At 41.1% G+C, this 23962-nt stretch overlaps 2 protein-coding genes across 2 annotated transcripts; both read right to left on the reverse strand.

Annotated features, from left to right (window-relative positions):
* Positions 1-1185: 1185 nt before the first annotated feature.
* Positions 1186-13602, reverse strand: LOC111218028 (NADP-dependent malic enzyme-like). The gene is made up of 15 exons (XM_022740114.1): positions 13478-13602; positions 12720-12949; positions 9311-9444; positions 8781-8930; positions 7759-7834; positions 7460-7621; positions 7125-7228; positions 6945-7054; positions 5581-5678; positions 5356-5469; positions 5140-5245; positions 4440-4582; positions 4138-4311; positions 3741-3839; positions 1186-3269 (listed from the first exon to the last, which is right to left on the reverse strand). Exons 2-15 carry the CDS (start codon positions 12942-12944, stop codon positions 3108-3110), a joined length of 1857 nt encoding a protein of 618 aa, XP_022595835.1. The 5' UTR covers positions 12945-12949; positions 13478-13602; the 3' UTR covers positions 1186-3107.
* Positions 13603-14484: 882 nt separating this feature from the next.
* LOC111218337 (immunoglobulin-like domain-containing receptor 1) lies at positions 14485-22206 on the reverse strand. Its single transcript, XM_022740595.1, has 8 exons — positions 21928-22206; positions 19991-20161; positions 19314-19463; positions 18788-18907; positions 18532-18678; positions 17589-17714; positions 15660-16558; positions 14485-15264 (listed from the first exon to the last, which is right to left on the reverse strand). Exons 1-8 carry the CDS (start codon positions 21974-21976, stop codon positions 15226-15228), a joined length of 1701 nt encoding a protein of 566 aa, XP_022596316.1. The 5' UTR covers positions 21977-22206; the 3' UTR covers positions 14485-15225.
* Between the last annotated feature and the right edge of the window lie 1756 nt (positions 22207-23962).

Consider the following 23962-nt stretch of genomic DNA (forward strand, 5'->3'; position numbering starts at 1 on the left):
CAAGTCCCTTATTGTGATATTCTTCTGACCTATATGTGTATTGTAGTGGCCTGCACCATTCACCCTCACCTTTGTCATATCAGTGGCAGTTGTGCTCGAAGACTTACCTGCTTACTAATGTTAAAACTTGTCAAAAAGCCAAGAAATGTTTTGCAAATGAAATAAAGAAAAAAAAAAGATAAATGCATTCAACTCTTTGATAATGTAGCATCGTGAGTCAAGTTCAAGTTTATTTAAAGTGCATTGTGACAGTGCCTCAACACATGAAGAGAGCAATATGTCTGTGTGAGAGTGTAATAATAATTAAAGTACAAATATCATGAATGATGTGCTGCTGTAACAGGCTCCGGCTGAATTCGCTCCGGTTCAGCCACTACACCACAAATGCTCAAAGTTGATCTTTTAATTCATTATAAAAGATGTTGGATGGGATTAACACTGAGACCTTCACACATCAAAATCAAAAATAATAATAATAATAGTAATAGTAATTCTAATGGGCCTGGCTTTGTGCTCTGAGACATTGTGTTGAAACATGAATGAGCCTTCCCCCAAAGTTGAAAGCAGAAGATATAATTATGTGCTGTGGCAAAGCCTGATACACAGCCTCAAGCCTAAATGACATAAGAGCGTGTTGATGGGGGTGTACTAAACAGAAATACAACAGTTTACTGAGGGTTACTACGAGGGTGAATGATTTTTACTGCTCTGATGTTACCAGTTAAGTACAGTGTTTGACTTGACATTAATTTTAAGCATCAATGCCAAGAGGATTCAAAAGAAACTTATCTGATGACTCTGACTCTGCATGGGTGCGTAAAGATCGGAATATCAGCTGGACACTGGTTGAATTTTCCAAAATGTCAGTTCCTGTAGCTGCTTCCTTGTATTGTGTATTGTATGTTCTTATTGTAGAGAAACCACTGAATCATACATTCATACCATACCAGGCTTACATTTCAATGTGGCAATAACAGCTTGAGTCCACCTGCAGCTACATCCCAAGCAAAGACGGTTAACTCATGACGAGACGTTTAAGGTTCAGTTACACAACACAACTTTCTATATCACGTGTGTCAGCCTCAAGAAATAATAAAGTGAAAGTGTACATTAAATCAATAAAAAGATGTAAGTTTTGGGATCATGAAGATGGAAAACTGTCAAATCAATCATTGAATAAATCACTCACTTTCATAACAATTTTATTTAAAAAGTTTCACCTTCCCTTTGAAAACTTCAAGCATCTCTCTCAGTACTAAAGCTTGCTGAGCAACATGTTCTCTACGAGTAAAAGATAAGATACAGTTCATCAGTAACTTTGGCAAAAACACAACAACAGGCAGAGCTCTGTACAAAACTAAAGCAGAACACACCACTGTATACAAATAAAACATCCTGATGGTCACATTCAATTCCTAACAACACATACTCAAGAAAACAGCAATGCCTCCCATCAAGAATAACTGATTCAGAAAGGATGAAACAGAAATACTGCACAGGCTGATCCTGGAGTGTTTTCAGTCCTGTGTGCAGGTTATAACTTGTGCGCACATTGACAGGAGTGTAAAATATGAAGCAGCAGCTGCAGGGATGAACCAGATTTTTGCTACCCACCGAACAATTTCAGAGGTTTTAACTCATAATCTGGAGCAGGGATGTCCTGAGGTCACACAGGAAGAGGCACTAATAGTTTCTGTTTTTTTTTTTCTCGACTAAGCTTCAAAATGAGTCCTCTGTTCATTTGTGTCAAGACAAGATACAGCATTGTGCGTTATTGTGAACCGCTGCTTTGTATTTCATGCACCAGCTCAGATTCATCTCTCAAAGACAGATTCTGAATCACTGCACTCACCAGATCTTAGCTGGGAAATCAATTGAAAGAAATGCAGGTGAAGATGTACAGTCATAGATGATTTTTGATATGCTGTTGTGCAGATATAAAAAAAAAATTTCAGTCAGACCTTCGGAGAACTGATCAAAAATAAATTACAGCACTGCAAATAACAACTTGTACATGAAAGGCTGACATAGAGAATCCTTAACATGTACAGTATTCTGCAGTGTTTGGTTGGCTTATTATTGGGCATCCAAGTCATAATTAGCACTGTGTGCTGCGTGTTGAACTGAACAAACCAGGGACACACTGACATTTATAGAGACATTATTTTTAAGGAGAAAAAAAATGACTAAAAAGGCGAGAATCATTGGCAAGGTTTCTGTGCATCGCCACGGCACCATATTAAAGGGGACCTATTATGCTCATTTCCAGCTCTATAGTTTGATTCCAGGACGCCACTTGAGTAGCTTTGCGTGAGTCGGCTATCAGGTTGAACCGCAGCCCACTTTCTTCTGATTACATCTTCAATATGTGAAAGCCTGCCGAGGGGCGGCGCCTCATCCTCTTAACGGTGTGGAGGTTCTGAAGCTGTACAAACTGTGTGAGTGACTAGAACTAAAAAACAACATGATTGATTGGAAGTGGCAACTTCTCAAATCCATCAGTTTACGTTAGAGTCAGAATCTGATCCAGAATAGCAGCGCAGCAACCACAGCAGCAAAGATTACAGCAGGACATCTATGTTAAGTAAATACCGCACCCATTATCTGCTTAGTGTGTGACATGAAGGCGGATTTAGACTTTAAGTCACAATCTGTATATGGTATTTTTTCTATACATCCTGGTAATGGCTGTACATGTGGGAAATGCACTAAAATGCAGATTTAAGTGGAAAACATCTGCTGTCAGGAAATACAACAGCTAATATTGCCAGTAAAATGATATTCTGCTGTCACCAAACGACTGTATAGTAAACATGCACTGTCGGTTATTTGTATACTAGAGTACATCAAATGCTTATAATACTACTCAAGTAGACGGTTGTGCGAGAATAGCTGTGCTTGGAGCCGATGGCCATATAAAGACATCTGTGATGAGCCGATGTCAGAAAGAACCGGGATTACTTTTACATACATTAACCTAATTATCTGAAACGTTGGACACGTTTAATATGAACATTCAACACTGGAACAATGTATATATGTGACAGAATATAAGGAGAAGCATAATAGGTCCCCTTTAAGTTTAGACAGAGACAAGAAGGTCCGGATCACACGTCCTGGACATTCATGGCCTCCTGTGGCCAGCTGTACGTGTCCAGAGTGAAGGAGTCGTAATCAGGACTGTAGACGTGGGACAGTACAAACGCCTCCTTGTCTTTAGGCTCCGGGTACAGCGAGGCGATGTTGTGTCTGTATGCGTAGTTGACAATCTGGCAGCGAAGGAGAAGTGGTAAAGCACAGTGTACATGTTAGGAGTGAGTGACTGACTTTATAGAAAGGAACGATACAGTCAGACATTCAAGGGGCTATTTGATTCACCAGTTGTAAACCTTTGGCCCTCTTAGGTTGGGTTATCATCTTACATATCTATGATGATCCGACGGTTTTCTCAGTGAGCCGTGTTGAAACGTTTGTTGTAAAGGCAACAAAGAAAATCCCCGATACACTCGCAGAACTTCAAGAAAGTTGAGTGAAAATGAATGATGCACGGTTCATCTGTTCTGATTATGCCCTCTAGCGTTTATAGTATAATATGTAAGACATGTCCAATACAATTTAGCTGATGTTACAGTGCAGTCATTAGCTCATCATTCTATAACATCTGATATTTGTATTATTATGCCACAGTATAACCCCATTACATTTTGTATTTATAACTGTACATGTGAGAGAACACCTACCTTCACTGCGATCTTGAAGGACACCTCTCTTATGGTGCTGAGAGGAGGATAAAGTCTTCCCTCAGCCAGGTGCTCCTCTGTCACCATGTCAGCTATTGCCTGAGAGAGAAAGACAGAATAAATAAAGTTGATTTGAAGTAGAAGGAAAGTGCAGTATAAAGTGAGAAAGAGAGGGAAAGCAGCACCGTGAGGTCTGCCTTAAAAAGAGTATAAAAGGGTTCAAGTGGAGGGAAATGTTTGTTTCCAACTCTTCAAAACATAACAAAGTATTTATCATATTGGTGTCAAATGGTGTCATTTTTCTACTTTAGGAAAAGGGATCCTCATGAATATATGTGAACATACAATACATTGCAACACTGTTGTCACAAGTCAGTTAGTAACTGAACTAACGTGCCTCTGCTGTGGTGAGGAAGACGTCATCAGATATGTGGCGAACTCCGCAGGCTATAACACCCAACGCCACTCCAGGGAAGACGTAGGCGTTGTTTCCCTGCCCGGGGTAGAAGGTGCGTCCATCAGCCAGCGTCACCTTGTCAAACGGACTTCCACTCGCAAAAATGCCCCGACCCTGATCACAGAGAAAAGAGGTGGAAGAGAGAGAGTGATGATGGAGCTTTTTCATGCTAAAAAGGCAAGTTCATTTTCTAAAATTAATGTTTTCGGGTAAATTCTTATTGAGTGTCAAAATGTCCTTACCTCTGTGAGCTTGTAGCACTGCTCTGCCGTGCACTCCGCCTTGCTGGTAGGATTGCTCAGGGCAAAGATGATCGGCCTCTCGTTGAAGGACGCCATGTCTTTGATAATCTTCTCGGTAAACGCTCCTCCAATAGCAGCCACGCCTTCACGTTCAGGACACAGTGCAGAGGGAGAATCAATCCAACAGAAATGACTTAACTTTAACAAGCTCCAATGAGACAATGTGAACAGTGGTGTCACTTGTAGGATTCAGATCACATGGGTCAATTATTATCAAGCAAGACTTAAAATTATGTAGTTTGTAGTTTTAAACCTGGATCTGTTTCTAATTATTCAAATTATTTTCTCATGATTTCTTCTTTAATCTTAGAGCTCAAAGGGATGTTAACTTGAAACAGGTGTCATGTCATCACAGTGTTGATTCTAAATCTGAAAAATTAGTTGATTTTTAGCAAATAACCAAGTTGTTAATGTGCTGAGAAAAGCTGGAGGGAAAAAAAATTCACCTTTAATAGGTTTCTCTGTTTTTCCACACCTGGTGAGGTATTACCGTAAATGGATGAGAGAAACAATGTGGGTTATGAAGGGGTTTTATATACGACATTGAAAACAACAATGTTCTTTGAGGGAAATTTCAGTGTCTCGAGGAAACGCCACACTTCACATCTCTTGCACATGCTTTACACCCAGGTAAACTCACCTATGATCGCGGTGGGTTTGATGGTTTGCACAACCTCCTCCAGGGTCTTCAGGTGCGGGTGCTCGTGGGCAAACTCCTCCTTCTCGTGGTTCAGGTGGCTCCTCCCCTAGAAATTGTGTAACACGTCTTTTATTCAAAACCCTGCATGGTGCTGTTTGGTGATTCACAAGCGGGGGATTGTGTGAGCGGACTGAGGAAGTGAGAGACCCACATTACCTTCACAATGAGACCCTTCGAGTCCACCATCCAGATCCTCTTGGCAGCTTCTTCTCTAGTGACACCCTCTTTGGCCATGGCCATTATAAGCAGGTGAGCAATACCCAGAGCAGCCTGGGAGAGAAAAAAAGAGCTTTTAATTTGAGGCACACTCTCTCTTGGGTATTAAGGACAGTTATTTTTATTATGAAACAGAATAAAATCCTGGTGATTACATCTCCTCACCTCGCCTGCTCCCTGGAAAACAAAGGTGTGGTCTAACAGTTTGTTCTTGGTGATCTTCAAAGCAGCTAAGACCCCAGCAACAGCTACTGAGGCGGTGCCTGAAAGAGAAAAGAAAACACTTGTGATAACAGAACAGATTCACTGAAACAGCAGGTTTTAAATGGTAAGACTGTAGTTTCAATCAATTTTGGCTTGTGACCCTTTAAAGTGTCTTTGCAGAAAGCATAAATACATTCTATTGTTTGGCTTTTCTACACTGTTAAACATCTCACAACTTTTAACATGTATCCAGCGCCCCCATGTGGACACTGTGACCCCCAGGAAGGGAACCACAGACGTACAGAAATAAATCATACACAGACTGAATGACAAGTGCACAATCAGTGCATAATGACTATACAGATCATTTCAGATAGCTTAATGAAATCATTTAGAAATTTAATTATGTTAACTTTTAAGTCTATTGTATCTGAAATGTCTCTCCAGTTGGAAGCAGGTTTTACATTTCTGCAACAAATGCATCTTTTAAAAAAAAAAAACACCTCAGCTTCGAAAAACAGTAACAGACTTGCCCTTGCACACATTTATGATCAAATACAGTTTGGTGCTATTTGTGGTTTAATGCCTAACTGAAGGATCAACTTTATTCCAGCAAGATGCTGCCTTCGAATGAAACTCGAGGAGGTCATGTACACGGTATGCTCGGCATTCAAGTGATTAAATCATGAGAACACCTCTGCTAGGCAACGGCAACATGCATGCCAACAGACTCACAGAGGCTAACAATTCAGTTAGTTAACAGGCAGGTAAAGTAATGCAGGAAATGCAAAAGCATAATGACGTATTATAAAATCGAGTAAGTAACTTACAATGTATTAACTTATCATCCAATGAAAAATGAGAGCTGACAATGTTAGCATGCACGTCACAACTCATGAACTCTGAGCTCGCAGAAAACTCTGAGGTCCCAGGTCATGAATACCACGAGAGGAGGTCGTTCATATTGACTCTTCCAAACACGCCCCCATTTGAAGGCAGCAAGAGTAATTTATGACTTTAGCTAGAGAGGGCAAATGTCATGACATCATGACACAGTACTGTGCTGAGATACCTTCTTTTTTTTAACTGCTTGCTTTTACTCAATCTTCATTTTTTTTGTTTGCTATGTTTTAATATTCCTTCTGTGAACGTTGGAAAAACTGGAAAACGAGGGAGGTTGTGTATTTTGTCTGCTAACACAATTAAAAAACATGTATACATTAATATATACATTGGCTAGTTATGGGAGCTGGCTGCCTGATGGAGGCCGGGAGTGCAACGGCTGAGGGCATTAGTGTAGGAGAGTCCTATGAAAGCTACAGTACCTTGGATGTCGTCGTTGAAGGTACAGTATCGATTCCTGTATTTGTTGAGGATGCGAAAGGCGTTGCTGTTGGCAAAATCCTCGAACTGAATCAGACAGTTCATCCCGTACCTGCAGGGCAATAGTAATCAGTCAGACAGGATCACCTGCACGTCCCCTCGTCATTTATGTTTCCACTCACTTGTCTGTCACTGCCTGCATGAACTCGTCGATCAGCTCGTCGTACTCCTTTCCTCGGATTCTCTTGTGCTTCAGTCCGATGTACAGGGGGTCGTTGAGCAGCGCCTGGACCAAAAATCATACAGTTAATCAATAAATCGATAAGAGAGAACTTGCCGTTACCTTTCTGTTTCGGTTTTGGAACTGATCATATCTATGAATCAGTAAATGATTACACAAGTCACATCAGTAATTCTCTAAACGTATCTGATATGGAATCTATGACGACTGATAAGTGGCTGCACCAGCTCAAAAAAACCAAGACTCCAGCTTTCCTGCAGCTCAACTGATACTCACCTGGTTGTCAGTGCCGACGTCCAGCAGCACTGGGAGACACTGCTGCGGCCGAACCCCTCCGCAGGCTGTGTAGAGCGCCAGCTTCCCAACAGGTATCCCCATCCCATAGCTGCCCAGGTCACCCAGGCCGAGGATACGCTCCCCGTCTGTCACCACAATGGCCTACACAGACACAAACGCACATCAGCATTACAATGATGCATTATTAACTTATCAGGAACAAGCAGCAGTGTGTTGGTGTGTGTGTGCGTGTGTGTGTGTGTGTGTGTGTGTGTGTGTGTGTGGAGAGAGGGACTTACCTTAATGTCTTCTTCTGGCCAGGAGTTGAGCAGGGTGGCGATGTGGCCTCTATCATGGATGGTGATGAAGAGTCCTCTGTAAACAAGTAGTTTGTAATGATAGCAAGGATTAAAGGTTTGATTGCTTTGATGATGCAATTTCTTAGCACTAGCAATCACTCCACAAACTCAGTGAGATTAGATATGAAACTTCCCTCAGACAAATAATCCATCACATTTAGTAGTTGCAGCACCTTTAATTTGTGTGAAACTAATATTATTGCCTGTAATTGAGGCAGCGAACCTCACACTGGTGCCTTCAGGGACAGACAGACCCAACACACTGCTGCCAAACAGGAAACATTTTAATACAAGAATACTTTTTACAACACACGTGTCAGTGTTTGGATTCAATGCTCTGATGATGAAGTGTTCTTGAACACACAAAACAAAAATAGTCCCTGCTCACTGCTGTGTTACAGTGGGGATGTGTGATCGCTCTAGGCCACCATAGTCTCAAACTGATGAGGCCGTGTCTGATGAAAGTCACAAGAAAACATCATAATTTTATTTTTCTGGCCTTCAGAAAGTGCTGTGGCAGGTCTTGATTATATCAGCTGTTTATACAATAATAGATCTGTACTAGCAGTAATAAGTAGTGCACAAGTATATCACATGTACTAATGACACTATTTTGGAAGTTATGGGCAAAACTTCAATGCAGCACATTTCATACACAAAGAAAATTTAAAGTCATTTACATAATAAAAAATGTTTAAAACTCATAAATACATTATAAGACACTAAAACACAAATTAACAGGATAGAAACTATTTTAAAAGAAGTCTATCATACTAACAGAAACTGTTCAATCAAACTGAGATTGTGGAACATTGCCAATTTCAAACCCTAAAAACCCTGGTCTACAAAATGTGATGTTTATGGATCAAAACATATGAGGAGAAGTTTTAACCAAACGTATGAATTAGATAATGCCTCAACAAAAAGTGCTGTGTAAGTTTAACTCCACCGTAAACGCTCACCGTGGTCTCCTGAAGGCGAGTCCGTACTGTTGACATGCCAAGCCGACGGTGGGAGTGTACACGATGGGCATGAACTCCTCGATGTCAGAGGTCAACAAACGGTAGAACAGCTTCTCGTTCCTGTCCTGTAGCGTCATCAACAGGATGTACCTGAGACAGAGGCAGAGAAGTCACTGAAACCTGACACCACGGTTTTTGTTTCACATAAACCTGCTGATTCAAAATCAACTGTAACTGCACTGTAAATATTTCTGCATGAGTATCATCTATCAGAGGGACGACTGCATGAGAAACTAAATGAAGAAAAGCATCAGCTGACTTCTTTGACATTCTTGCAGTGTATGAACCAGGACACCCCCCCCACCCCCCAGGTCAGGTCAGTTATTCCAAAATGTGGGACGAATACTTTTGGTGGTGAGGCAGGTTTTAGTTTTTATGCTCCGCGTCGCTGGAGCTCATTTAACATCTGCAGCTGCAGTGTGACTGTCTTGAGCAGCACTTCAGCCTGATGTCTGAGTCTGTTCTCTTACTTGTCAAGGGGATTGGTGCGTGTTTCATAGCTCTTCATGACACGCAGGACTTGCACATCCTGGGAGAGGAAGACGGGGGGCAGCAGTCCGTGGATGCCCAGTTGTAAGCGCTCCTCCAGGGTGAATGCCATTCCCTGCACGGTGGAAGAGGAACTGTTATGCAACACTATGATACCGGAAAAGAGTTTGCACTGGGTGAAGTCTGCAAACTAAATAACAAATCATACAATCCAGACCACAGTGACTCATGTGTTAGTCATCACGACTGAGGTCAATCGTGACTCACGGCCGCACCCAAAGATTTGTTTGATCTGTTTTTCAAAATTATGAATTACTTTTTTTGTATTTGTAAAGAAAAGTAAAACAAGGCCACACTGAGAAGTCCTACAGTGTTTTGATAAATGAGACTAGAGCATTACATGAGACCAAGCTTTTATTTTGGTAAGCTGTCTTGTACCCCTCTGCTGTCTGATTATGGTTAGTGCTGCTGCTCCTGTCTCGCCGTTGGCAGGCTTTCCACAGAGTGATCGGAGGGGAGTGTGCGGTTTAATCTATTTATTCTGCCCAATAGTGTGGGAGCCTGAACTCACTCCCCAGTCAGCTCGACTTCTCCTTCCTCCTCTCTGCTTTATCACTCTCTCCATTTCCTTGATTCTCGCACGCCAAAGGAAACACTGACCTACATGGGGAATGAACCGGCCTTCTACAGTCAATTTGTTTTACTGTGTATTTTCTGACCACACCCTTATCCTGGTAAATTATTCATATCGGCAGAGTCGAGTGTGAAACGTGATACTGCATTTGATTTTTGGTCACCAATAGCACCCTCCCTCACAACATCCTGCTTACAAGCTCACAATCATTACATCTACAGTTGCCTACTGTGCCTCGGCATTGAAGAGTACTCTGATGATAGATGCTGAACAGCTGAACGACACTGCACAGCTTTGAGTTTCATACTTTACAGCGGCGTGTACTGTAGCTGCAAGCAACAATAGCCTGCACAACAAGTCTGTCTGCCAGAGGTCATTAAATGGAGATACTCTGATACACTGATGCCTAAAATACCAAACACAAGAGAGAGAGACAAAGTCAGTGTGGAGGGGCAATTAAAAAAAAGACAAACCATCAATGTGGATGGAAAACTTTTCACACGCAAACAGTGTCAACAAATACTGTATAGCCACATCGGGTACGGATTATAAAGCCATTTGTAGTTGGTTGATTGACTCTCCAACAAGATTAACAGTCACGTCATACCGACGCTGTGGTGCAGGGGCCTCATGGGGCTCCGGGGCCTGTGCCCAGTAGGCCTGCTCAGTAATCCCTCCATGATCCACATAACTAACACTAACATTACTAAGTTAACAGAGTTAAGCTAAACCTATTAGAGTGAGCAGGTAAAGAGGCACTAAGGTAAACCCATTAAGATGACACTAACCAGCAGCTGTAGCCTACACACTATCTGTCAACAGACAAGGACAAATGGAGGGAATGAAATAAAATGTGGGTGGGAGTGGTATAATCTAAAATAAATGAACCTTTGTAATGACTCCAATTCAAACCTTATCATGGATTAGTGTAGTTAGTTATAACATCATATGATTTATTTTTATGATCATGAGCTCTGTTATACAGTACCTATATTAGTGAAGTTACTGGTATCAGTTTGCAAGAGGACAACAGTTTACTGAAATGCTCTGGTTGTGAAAATGTGGGTACAAGAAAGCATTATATAACACCCAAAGCAAAATATGTGTAAATCAATGATTAATAAAATGTCAAAGCAAACTACCAATGTGCAAATCATCATTTCATTGTTTTTACTTTTTACTAAAGGGGGGCTCCACTTTCTGACCACTTGCACTGACCTGACCTGTGAGTAAGCTTGTAACTGCTGACTGGGCATCAGCAGGGGAAGGAACTGTGACCGACCTCCTATCAGCCTAAAACAAAGCAATAAACTCATCTGAAGCTTCACTATCTGTGCTGCTGTCCTTGCAGAATAGCCGGGCCAGAAAAAAAAAAATTCCCGTTTACGCTGGATTTGGAAAACCTGCTGTAAAACAACTGGTGAATCACTTGGTGGATGTTTTTTTTAGATCAGTTCTGGTACCATCAGTGCAACTGTAGGATCTTTTGGAGAAGATTTTTTTCAGTCTAACTGTTAAAAATACTATTATTTCCATACTGTGACTGCAGAAGCATTGACATTATTCTCTGGTTATGCAGCACTATTGTGTCATTCTCTGATCTGAGAATGGTTTGGAGAGTATAAATTATAAAATAGGTTAAGACTATTTTTAAAGAGAAGTGGGCCATCAATTCACATTAAGTCGATGATGGTATTTCTTATGCTTTACTGAGACTGAGAGAGAGGCAGACACCTTAGAGGAATCTACAGGGAGACCATTCGTAGCTCGAGCCACTCGACTATCTCACTTTAGATAGGAGCTGTGACATTGACATGACACTCCTGTGCTGTATAAATGTGGTACTTATATGGTATTCTCTGTTTATATATGTTCCACCACCATAGCACGTGGTATGTGGGGCATCATGTTGTGTGTCCACACAGTGTGTGAATGTGAATGCAGTACAGGTTCAGGTGTGTTAAGCAAAGACAAGAATGGTGAGTGTTGTATTTGTTAAACAACACATTCATTAGCCTGCTTATGTTATATGTAAAGCATAATTAGTATTATTGCATGGCTGTTTTTTGTAGTTATTATGTATACTTTCTCATATGTGTTTTGTTGCAACATTGTGCACACTCCTTCACTGTCTTCATTACACCCGTATATGATGTGTATGGTGAAACTAAACTCATGTAAAACTCCCGACATTACCTGTATAATCCACCATCAGTGTTATGACATGGAAAATGAAGTAAACCTGGAAAGACATCAGTAACTTAAACTGCACTGCTCAAATGGATGTGCCCCATATAAAGCAGAGGATGTGAGCACACCTGCATAGGAAGGTTGAAATGGCATATCACACATCATCGACTCTGGTGATTGATAATGTGCTTACATACTACCTTTGATAATGTCCCAGACTGTTGATCAGACAAAACAACTCAGAGAACTTTGTCATGGTCAGTGGAAAATTACTGTCATAATATTTTATAGAGCAGATTGCTGTTTACTCAAGGAAACAGCCAGTAGGTAAATCAATAATGGAACTAATCATTATATATTACACATTATTGTCCATATGTTTATATTACAGGTGAGCTCATCTTCTGTGGTCGAAACATTGTCATGTAGACTAAAAAATAATTGGAACAAGACTCATCTTCTTGTGTAGATATTTGCATACAAGAACTTGAAGTTAATTCATGTGGATTTATGGCTTTGCCTCCAAGTGATTGTCAGAAAGGTACCACACACATGAGAGAGCTCACCTTGTTGAGGTGTGGGTTTCTGGTGATGTCGTAGCCCCGCTTCTTGGTGCTGACGCTGCCCTTGCGGTTCGTCCCGGAGTGGCAGACCCGGACAGCCTGGAAAGAGGCCCTGTCTGCGGGCAGTATCCCCGCAGGATGACCCGGAGAACCTGCGAAGACCCTCATCCCGCCCGCCGCCGTACGCCTGCACAGAGACAGTGCGGCTCTTCCAGGGAGAGAGTTCATGCTGCCTGCAGACAACCAGGGAGCAAAACACAACAAATGCTTCATCCGTGTTTCAGTCACATCCTGCTGGTAGTGGTGTTACAGGTCACCTAACAGTTTAAAAAAAAAAATCTACACACGACCTAGAAACGTAGGACATACCGTGCATAATATAGAGTCAGCAGGTCTGTCCTCCTGTAAACAACCTGCCTCAAGTTTAAAAATGAACCGTTAGCATACAGTAGCTGTGTCACCTGGTCACGGTGACAAACAACAGGTGCCACGGTCACAGCAGGCACTCATTATAGTACGAATAAAAAAATAATTAAGTATTGTAATAAAGTAGAAATTACTGAGTTGTGGAGACTAAACCTCAAGCCGATGTGCTCCGTGTTTTCATACAGAAATGCTGCTGTGAGCGGCTGCAGCAGAGCAGCTAGCTACTGTTAGCTGCCCGCTGCTTTTATGATTAAAAAGTGTTTTCTTGATGGAACAATCAGCGCAGCTAATGCTAATAATGCTAACAATCAGTTAGTCCCACCCTCTGGTCCTACCTGAAAACGACGTGAAGCTGCTGTGCACCTGACTTCAATCTTCATATGAGGTACTCCTTCGCTCGTATTAACGACCGCTGTTGTTAGTGGATGTTGTGAGGGATCGACAGCAAACAGCTGATCCAGGATCCTTTGACATTGACGGTATCACTTCCCCCGGTCAGCCCGCCTCTCAGAGCGCGGGAGCCACCAATCAGACAGCGGCGTGGCAGGCTGGGAGGAGGCCCAACCCCCACCCTCCCCTTCTCCCTAACCCTCACACAGTAAACACAGGCTCCATCTTCAGCTGAATATCTGCACTAAAATTCAACATAATAAAAACCTCTCATATAAGTTTAAAGTTTTACCATTACGCCTTTCTTTTCATGACATGATATCATTCTTTCATTGTTCAAGTTTCATGGCTTCAGTTCTGCTTCATAACACCCACAGCTGAAAACACTAACATTTTTTAACTCTTAGTCATACAAAGACCACTGCCACATTAAAAAGACAAAAAGCCTCTGTACATGCACCTTCACAGCTTGTGGCTCCATCTGCTGGACAGTGTGTCCCAGTCTGAGCCTGTGGAAAAAGCAAAGTCCTACCTAGTTTTACCTGTTGTGTAGCCCAAAGACCAAATAGTATAATGAAAAATTGAAGAAAATGGAAATACTCGAGTTAAATGAAGTACCTCAAAATTGTACTTAAGGGCAATACTTGAAAGAATGTACTTAGTTACTTTCCACAACTGCATGCAACAAATCAGAGACAAACATGGTCAAATCTCCTGATCCTAATACCATTAGCATAGTTGATATACATACAACAAATTAATCCAAAGTCACACATACATCCTCAACCAATTTAAACCATTGGATCAGAGAACAAGGATTTTGGCCTCATTCTTACAGTTCTGTCCTATCCTACGTTAATTAAGTTTTAGTTTACACTTCTGTCTTGTTAGGTTTGTCAGATGTTAAATATAATGTCTAAGTACATAAGAAAATGACCCACTCCACACTAGCTGTATCTAAAAAGGTTTATTAAAAACATACATTTCATGACGGTGCATCTCCATTCATGTTTGTGACCAAAGCCAACATCAAGGAAAATCATCAATTATATTTTGGTCTTCATCCAATATGTACAGCAAGAGCTACAGCCAGTGTCCACTAACTCTGTCCACCGTCCTTTAAATGTCCACATAGCGTAGTTTCCATGGCTGTTACAATCTAATAATGTTATTATGGATAAAGGTAAAAAAAATACACTTTAAATAGTACAAGAAATTATGCAAAAATAAGAAATTATATTAAAAAAAACAAATGCACTCATATAACATATGTCTGCAAAAACACACATAACATGTTCACGAAGACAAACCGAACACAACAATCTGCCTGAAACTGTTAAAATGTTTACTTACACACCAAAAGAGGATACTTCTCATCCATCACCAGAAGAAAAAGTCACACAAATTACATTTAATTCAACTAGGACAAGACTCCCACACATTAATCATCTAAATAACAAGAGACCAGGTTTAATATAACTGAACTGTCTTTCTTCATATATAAAAATCATGTTTTTTGTTGCAACTACTTACAATGCATACAGAGTAAAAGGTTATCCAAACAATACATTTAATACAAAACAAAAACTATGTCCTTGCACTCTGATTGAACAGATTAAGTTACCTGCTGTTTGTCTTCATTTGCACCGTTCTGGAAACATTCAGGAAAAGGTAAAAAAAAGATGGAAATGCTTTAGATGACTACGCTGGTGCCGCTACGGGAGCTCCTATCCTACGAGAGAAAAGAGTGACAGAGGCAAGGTTAAGTTTAAGAGGGAGATATTGGTCATAATCCAAAGTATTGGACAAATTAAAATTTTGACCTGATGATGGCGCTAGAAGAAAAGTTAAGAGATCAAAAAAGTTATAACAACGACTGCAGCCTGAGGGGAATATGAATGTCTGAACCACATTTCATGGCAATCCACCAAATATTTTTTAAGACATTTCAATAAAACCACAAATGTCAACCTCTTTCTTCCCACGCCACTAGCGTGGCTAAAAAGGGACGAGAGACAGAAGTCAAAACCAAAAAAAGAAAGCAATGACACACAGAAATTCAGTCTGAGCAGACGGCTGGCTCAGAGTATATGTCAGTGTTTGTCAGTATTTGTGTGTGGCTCTTACAGAAAGGCGGTGGTGGTTCCTCCGGCCATTGCTGTTTCCAGGCCCAATATCAATGGAGAAGTAGCTGGGTGGCTTCTCTGGCCAATCCTTCCCTTTTCCTCCTGCTTGTCTCCTGCTGTCCTCTTCATCGGAGCTCCACAACCCTTTGCGGTGCTGAGGAGGTGAATAGCTCCTCTCCCTCCGAGTTGCTCTGCTGTGCAGCTCCTCCAGCAGATCGTCGCGACTTCGGGTTCGCGGTCTGGATCCACCTCCTCTCCTCCCTGCTGAGCCTCCTCTCTCATTTCTTGAACCCTTGTGCTGGGTTCTTCCTCGCCTGTTGTCCCAATCGGAGTCATCGCTGTAATCACGCAAGATCCCCCGCCTGGGAGGGGAGACATCTCTGTCTCTATACCTGCGACCGTCATGTTGGGCACCTCCTCCAGAGCGATTTGTACTCCCACTGGACTGACTAGAGATCCTGGGGCCACCCCGGGCTCCATCTCCACCTCCAGGCTCCCTCCGAGAGGAAAAGCTGGGCACGCGTTGGACTATAGGAGGCAGGGTGATCACCCTTCTCTCCATCCCTCTCACCCCCATCTCATCCAGGGCAGACAACATACTTGGGGGCCCGGGTGTGTAGGGAACTGCTGGAGGTGCCGGCTGGGGCTGTAGGTGATGATAAGGCTGTGATGGATGCATACTGTGGACTGTTTGCGGAGCCATTTGAGGTGGCACAATATCCAGCCCTCTCACCTGGTTCTCCAGGTAGTCTAACACCTGGTTGTTACCTTGAATGCTGCCATTTACACTGCCGTTCATATGGCGTGGAGGAGGAGGGGGCTGCTGCTGCAGGGCCATGGGGGACAGCTGCATGGGAGCCATGGCAAAGTTTTGTTTGACAGGATAGTCTGAGTATGAGCCTGGAAAAAAAAAGTCAAAGAGTTTACAACTGAATTTGGAAAGGAGAGACAAATATTCTCAAACCTGCATTAACTGATTATTTTGGTGACTTGGGGGCAGCGGAAACAGCCTGTAAACACAACATGGACATATCTAACTGTAACTGCAGGGGTCTCTGTCGGTCCGTCTGAATTTCCATTTTCTCAACAACCGCTCATCTGATCGTCTTCAAGCTTTACAGGTGTATTGCTGAGGAACCAATGAAGTGCACCATTGACTGTAAGGTTTTTTTGGATGATGCTTAATTAATACAGGCCAAGCAATCAGCCCCTACCAACAGGCACATTTTGAATGGGCACTGCACCAGCCGCCTTATAAATGCACTGAAGTCCAATATTCAATCACTTTTAGCTCTGGTTTTGGTCTCTACCAGCTCCTGAGGGAAGTATCTGGCTCTTTAGCTGCTAAATGCTTCAGTATGTTCGACAATGTTCTAGGTCTGCTGTGTCTGTGCTGAGGTGGTTGTGTGCAGTTGGTGAGAGTGACGTAAAGTGAGAGCGCTGGAAAACAAAAACAATCAGCTGAAAGATGCTTTAACTCTCTGTAGAGCTGAGGGAAACTGAGTTGGTTAATAATTCTCTGTGGTTTCAAGCCTGTGAACAGCTACCCTCACATACAAGCAGCAGGGATTCATTTTCACAGGCACTTTCCAAAACTATATTTTTATCTCCCCCACTTTCACAGTTTGAGTCTTTTCCCGGTGCTCACAGTCATCCACACTAGGAGCAACAGTGAGAAGTTTTTACCCTGCGTTTCACCTTTTAGGGCTACATAAATGCTCAAATCACCTATTAGTGGAGCTTGCTGAGGGTTATAAGGCAGAACAGGAGAATATTCTCAGAAAAAGTTGCTTGAACTGAACATCAAAGGTAAAACTTCATTGTGTCCACCCGCTTGCGAAACCAAACCAAACAACACACCCTTGGGTCTGGGCAAGCATTCAACAAAAGGATTAAAAAATAGGTCTTATTGTGCTTTTGTGTCACTAACCTGAATACAGTATGGGGACGCCCTGGGAGGAGGCATTGGAGTTGATGGGAGCGTAGATGGGTTGGCCAGTCATCCAAGGAGCCATAGCCTTCTGAGCCTCTTGCAGCATCCTGTGCTGCATCACAGCTGAAATCACAGCAGAGACGAGAAGAGAGGTGGTTGGAAGCTGTTCACGTGACTCAGCTCACTCACATCAGTGATGACTGAGGAGATTTTGGTATTTGAGATTAAGCATGTGACCGAAATCATTTTTTCTCCATGAGGTGCTCTTTTTTCTTCTGTGCATTTCAGCTTGTTCTTTGTTTAATTCTCATAGCTAACAAACTTATCCTATCCATCATAACCAACATAACATAACATAACTGGTTTGCAGAAGTAATGCCAAAATACTGCACCTTCAAATTGTTCACAGTCATCTGTTTTTATTTTCATATTTGTGTCTTGTTTATGCAATTAGTACAGTTTTGAGCTACTTTGACTTGACCATTTCCAGTTTATGCAACTTTATAATATAACTCCACTACATTTTAGAAGCAAATATATTACTTTTAACCTCACTACAGCTGTAGTTTACAACTGACTTTATAGACCATCATGTATTTTTTAAGATTTAACCACTCAGCTCTATATAAAGTAGTTAAAATCAAACCTGCTCCAACATGAAATATGACTTACATGAAATAATAATATTACACTGAAAGGAGTCCTTCTGCTGTATAATGAGCACTTTTACTTTAAGTGCATGTTGCCTATAAAACTTCTATACTTTTACTCAGGTAAGATTTTGAATGGAATACTTTAATTTTAACTAGTGAGTTTTTAAATTGTGATAAAGTAATTCTTCAACCACTGCAGAGTATCGACATGTCTGGCTTCTGACTTGCTCATGGGAATTTGCCTCCTAACCAGCTGTGAATAAGGAATACAAAAGCATCTCCTCTACCTTTTTCCGGGCAACAGCATGTCTGTGGACAACACGGGCAGCGGACGTAGCAGCAGCACTTCTGTGGGCAGCACTGACAGCAACATATGCACAAAAGCATGATGAGCAGGAGGGCACCGAGGATGATCAGCAGGACTGTCAGCCAGTCTGGAACAGATCAGAGGAAAACATGGTAACTGATGTTACTACTGATACTTCAACCTCCTTCTTAGTGCATCCAGGCTCAACATGAACTCGACCAAGTGAGGAGACTTACGGTACACGATGAGTTTGACCTCACGATCTGAGTCCCCTGTCGTGTCACCAGCAGCATCGATGCTGCAGAAATACACACCGTTATCCCACCACATCACCTCACTGATGACCAGGTCAGCGTCTGTTGACAGATAACATTAGATGTAAGTAAAAATAAAAACAAGAAAGCTGGGTCACCACAGTATAATGAAATAAAATTATTTTCATACAAAAAGAAGTGAAAGAAAAGCATTAAATCTTCATGGATTCTCGAGTATCTTGTTTCGGTTGATGTTACATAATAGATACTCTATGCTTGCTAGTGTCTTGCGTCAGGTGCAATAGCTTCTCCAGTTGTGCTAATAAACTCAGTAATTATACAAATACTTCTCTGTTCACATACAGTACGTTCACAAACCATAATAAAAGCTCCTAGCTAAGAGAATGAGTATGACAGAGTGAAGTATATTATTTTATCTTGATTTCTATGCAGATATATGCAGCCGACTGAAATATCAACACTGTTGTTATGATGGGATCAAACTCACTGTTTCGAATGGTGATTTTGCGTTCTCTGTAGTCTGCACCCAGTATTGGCTCACTAATGCCTCTCTTCTGGATCACTGTGCGGACTGTGCGCTGGCGGTCCGGGCAGTCGTTGGAGGGGTCCTGACCCAGCTGCAGAGCAGCCTGATAACCTTCAAAAACACAGACGACAAGGGTGAAAAAGGTTCAATTTATTATCTATCAGTGTCAGTACTACTCAATACTGCTATGCACAGTGTTTTTTTGAGCACCTGAACACAACCATGAAGAAATACTTATCATACTTCAATTGCACCAAGTAGATATTGCATTGCAAGAGCTGATATTACAGGGAAAACTGATGAAATGTTGTCGGGGAATATTTTTTAACTGACATGTTCATGAAATGTTTCCTCATTGTGATGATAAAAAACAGAATTCAATCGGTTGCATATTAGTGGTTTATAACTGGACAACAGGGTTGGCTGGATATAGTTTAAGCCTTCGAACTCTAAAAGCTGCTTCAACACAATATTTGCCATTTTTAAAACTAAGAAAAAACTAAATTAGTTTTCTGTCCTCTAAAGAAAAAACTGTGTCAAGTGAAACTTCCTAACATTTTTTTTTTAATCACCATCTTGTGATTCAGCTACATTATGGCACTTTAATAATCACAGTCTTCTTCCACATATAGCCTCACCTGTAGAGTAGAACTCCAGCACTGGGTCTTTACAGAAGGACTTGTATCTCCAGGTGACCAGGACGTCCTGAGGGTTTGCTGAGGTTGTGTAGTCACAGCGCAGAATCACTGAGGCGAACAGAGTCGTACGCCTCTCTGTCTCTGGAACTATCACCTGGATGGACAGCAGCTCTGGTACAAGGAAGAAGGACAGTGAGATAACATGGAAGATAAAATGTAAAATTCAAATTACTGTCATTCTAAACAGAAAAACTCCTGTGTGTTTGTGTCACAGCTTTGCTCTTGAATGCTGTGAGTGACAAGAATCTGACCAGACTGGTTAACAGTTTACTCTTAAACCATGCACGCATTGTACTATTTCATTAGAAGACACCTGCCAATCATGATTAGTGATTCAGAGAGAAAGGAAAACAAGCTGCTAATTGAGAAAAGCATCAGTTAAGGTTTAAGGGCAAAGTTCACACTTTCCCCTTTGAAGTAGTTGTCCAAAATCCTGTGGACAACTATTTCAACAGGTGTTAGCAGTTTTCTTTGATTTATGCCTCAAAATATATGAATTATTTCAACTTTCAATTATATTTTATATCTATTGAAACTAGACTGCAATAAAAACATTTTTTATTATCACTTTCATTATCTGCCAATTATTTTCTTAAGGAATTGACTCATATTTTATCTATTAAATACCAGAAAAGAATGAAAATGCCACAAAATCCGAACTTGCCAGAGCTCAAGTTGACATCTTGAAATAGCTTATTTGGCACAAGCAATCATCCCAAACCCAAAGATATTCATTTTACTATTTGAGAGGACATTTTAAAAAGCTGAACAACAAAAGCTAATTGAAGTCTGGAATCCGGTCAATGAATCCCAGTCAGAGGTGTGGTTAGAGCTCCACAACTATGAGTGTGCATCTGATGATGTGAACCATGCCTCATGAAAAAAGATGATCTCAGAAGAGTTATGATCAACAACTGTTGATTTGCATGAAGCTGAGAGGTTTACAGAGTCCTCTCATCTATGTAAATGGAGATAATTAAGTTCTGTGGCTAATCTCCTTAGACTTATGTAGATAATAAACTGAATGTTTTAGGGGTTTAAACTGTTATGTTAGGGGGTATTTTTTTTTATCAATTTTGAGATTTGAGAAAGCAAGGAAAGACTAAAAAAATCAGCAAAGTACTCCTCTGATCAATCTATAATGAAAACAAACATTAGTTGTTACTTTGATGACAAATCCCCTGATTTCAGCAGAATCTTTCTGTATCCAACATTTGTTTTTGATTAAAATCTTGTCAAAATGTGCTTAATGATGAATAAAATGAGCAAAGTGGAAGTTCACCATGTTCACACCATGTAAGATATTACACACAGATATTATCACACTTCAGTAATAAAACTTGTAGGGGATCATTTGTGCTGAAGGTGCAGAATGGAAGAGGAAAGTTTTCCACATTGTTTGAGGGGATGAACCTCTGTCAGACCATTCTGGGTCAGAGTTATGGAGGTCCTGGGTGGATGGCTCACTTATCACCTTCACTCCCCAAATACTCCATATATCAAGATGTGTATTTTCAGTTTCGTCATATTTGGTATGATAACATCCTCCTGAACTTTAAGACACTGGAAAATAAAGCCCCAGATTAGATAGACTTGGCACGTGCAGTGAAAGACAAATTTGTTTAGTTTAAACATGTTATTTTAAAGGAAATACAGTCTACGCAGGACAAGCGTTGTGTAGTCACGTGACTCGGCCCTGTGCTGTTGGTACCTGTCGATAATTAACTTGTACACCGACATTACTGTCCATTTCGACTGTTTGCTGAGGTGGCCTCTCGCTACATTCCTGTCTATACACAGAAAAAGCAGACGATACGTGTATAAAATATAAACTTTGAGCAAAAAGCGTGTTTCCTGGAATGACTTTAAAGCCTCACCTGTTGGCAGGTGAACCAGCAGAAGCACCATCAGTATCACATTTCCCATCTTGTTGCTCTTTATACTTCCGCGGAAGCGTCGCTCTCTATCCTGTGGGCGATTCAAAATCCACTGAAAACCTCGAGTATTTGTAGAAAGACGTCATGTAGCCGCTGCTCTGCATAGTATTCCCACTTCTCTCCTAAGACGACATGTTGGTCAGGCCTGTTTGTTTTCTGGGCTGAAAGACGAACTTCTTTCCCCGTAAACAGTCAGCGTCGAAGGTGGATGGTCCCCCACCCCTCCAGCTTCAGGTGACATCACTGACTCCGCCCCCTCTGACAGGTGCATCAAGGAGGAAATAAGATAGAGCAGGAAGAGTACAGTGTCCTAAAAGAGAGCTACAAGGTAATTAATGTGCCCTCAAATTATTCATCTGTGCCGTGTAACCTTTATTTTCTCAAATTAACCACTTTGTTCAATAAGCTCATTTACATTTTTTAAATAATTAATACTTCTGTACATTTACTTGTTATAGACTAAACAATATATAAAATAGTCCCTAACTCCTCTAGTTCCACCTCGACCAACTACAACAGAAAAATGTTTCTTACACGTTAAGGCATCAAGAATAATAATACAGTCATATAATGATAGACTTAGTTACTTGAGTAACATCTTTAAAGCAGCACTTTTACTTATTAAAAAAACTTTACCAGGAAAAAAGTAACAGTGGAGAAACAGACAGCTTGATTAGTAAATCACTGCTTTATTAATCAGTAAATACTCTGTTCCCTGCTGTGTTTTGGTGAGTTCACTAATGAGTGTAATCAAATGCTGTTTACTTGGCAGCTGAATACACTCTTTATGTGAATGTGATGTGAAAATCCACTCCATCAATCCTCAGGCTTGCTCGCCCTTCAGTATGTGAACAAAAAAAACAAACAAACAAAAAAATAAAACAGTTAAATTACAAAGAGAGAAGCTTGCCTAATCTGAATGTAAATCAAGTGAAGTAGAAGCACGTCAGCTTGACTGGCACGGTGGTTTTCATTTATTCACCTGTGGCAAACAGCCCGAGTGTAAAGTTCACTCTCAGGATGAGTCATGTTGAACGAGTGTTGGAGCTCTTTGTGCGAGCATGTTTATCTCCTATCCAGGACATAGACCCCGGTGAGCTTTATTGTTGACACAAAACAAGCCCGCCTGAGCTGAGCTCAAGTGCTGCTCTCAGCTCCCTGAAGTGTTCTTCAAGTCCTGTGAAAAATGCTGCATGGATGAAAAGCTTTGCCACCACATCTGTGTCTGTGTCACTTTTTAAAGTCCCTCCATGTCAGCATCTGGAGACGACGTGGCCTGCAGTACCTTTCATTTTCTGTGTCTAGTTTGTACAAAGTATTTACACTGTAGTTTCCAGGGTGTGTTATAAAATGTAAAATCAAATGACCTCAAAGAGACACAAAACAACTACAAAGAGACACAAACAACTACGAAGGCATTCAAGATGAACATAAGGTGACACATAATGTTAACAAAGAGACACAAAATGACCACAAATGATGCTCCTTTATTACTGCCAAGAATGGAGGCTCTAAATATGAGTCTTAACAGATTTGACTGATTTTATAAATGTGCCTGTCTTCTTTAAACCTGTGGCCCAGTCCGTCTACACCGTGTAGCTCTTCTGTAAACGTTGTGAGATCATGATGCCATGTAGCCCATTCACACCCTCAAAATACTTTCTATAAACATTTTAAAGCACGACACACACTTTACATGAGCGGTAACGTGTGCCGACTGTGTAGATGGCGGTTTCAGTAAAGCTCCAGTGTTTATTTAAGTGTGTATATTTGATAAGCCAAGATAAAAAAAAAACACAGGCTTTGTCCAAGGTACACACACATTATCGCACACATTATCAAACACAATAGCCACTCAAAGATCAAATTGTGTGACAGACAACAGGTATTTTATATAAAAAACAATCTTGTCAAAACAGTTGTGTTGTTCATATGTGAAGCCAAACCATTAACATTATAGTTACTTATATTAGCT

The sequence above is a fragment of the Seriola dumerili genome, unplaced genomic scaffold, assembly GCF_002260705.1.
Source record: "Seriola dumerili isolate Sdu_G_001 unplaced genomic scaffold, Sdu_1.0 BDQW01000052.1, whole genome shotgun sequence".
Classification (NCBI taxonomy): domain Eukaryota; kingdom Metazoa; phylum Chordata; class Actinopteri; order Carangiformes; family Carangidae; genus Seriola; species Seriola dumerili.

What these genes read in the sequence shown, in the direction of transcription:
- LOC111218028 (XM_022740114.1), bottom strand. Translation starts at nt 12,944, where the DNA reads ATGAACTCTCTCCCTGGAAGAGCCGCACTGTCTCTGTGCAGGCGTACG. An exon ending in CTTCAACGACGACATCCAAG is followed by an intron (nt 5,679 to 6,944) that starts GTACTGTAGCTT and finishes TTTCTCTTTCAG; the next exon opens with GCACCGCCTCAGTAGCTGTT. An exon ending in TTTTCCAGGGAGCAGGCGAG is followed by an intron (nt 5,470 to 5,580) that starts GTGAGGAGATGT and finishes TTTCTCTCCCAG; the next exon opens with GCTGCTCTGGGTATTGCTCA.
- LOC111218337 (XM_022740595.1), bottom strand. Translation starts at nt 21,976, where the DNA reads ATGGGAAATGTGATACTGATGGTGCTTCTGCTGGTTCACCTGCCAACA. An exon ending in CAAAATCACCATTCGAAACA is followed by an intron (nt 18,908 to 19,313) that starts GTGAGTTTGATC and finishes ATCTGTCAACAG; the next exon opens with ACGCTGACCTGGTCATCAGT. An exon ending in ATGCTGTTGCCCGGAAAAAG is followed by an intron (nt 17,715 to 18,531) that starts GTAGAGGAGATG and finishes CTGTGATTTCAG; the next exon opens with CTGTGATGCAGCACAGGATG.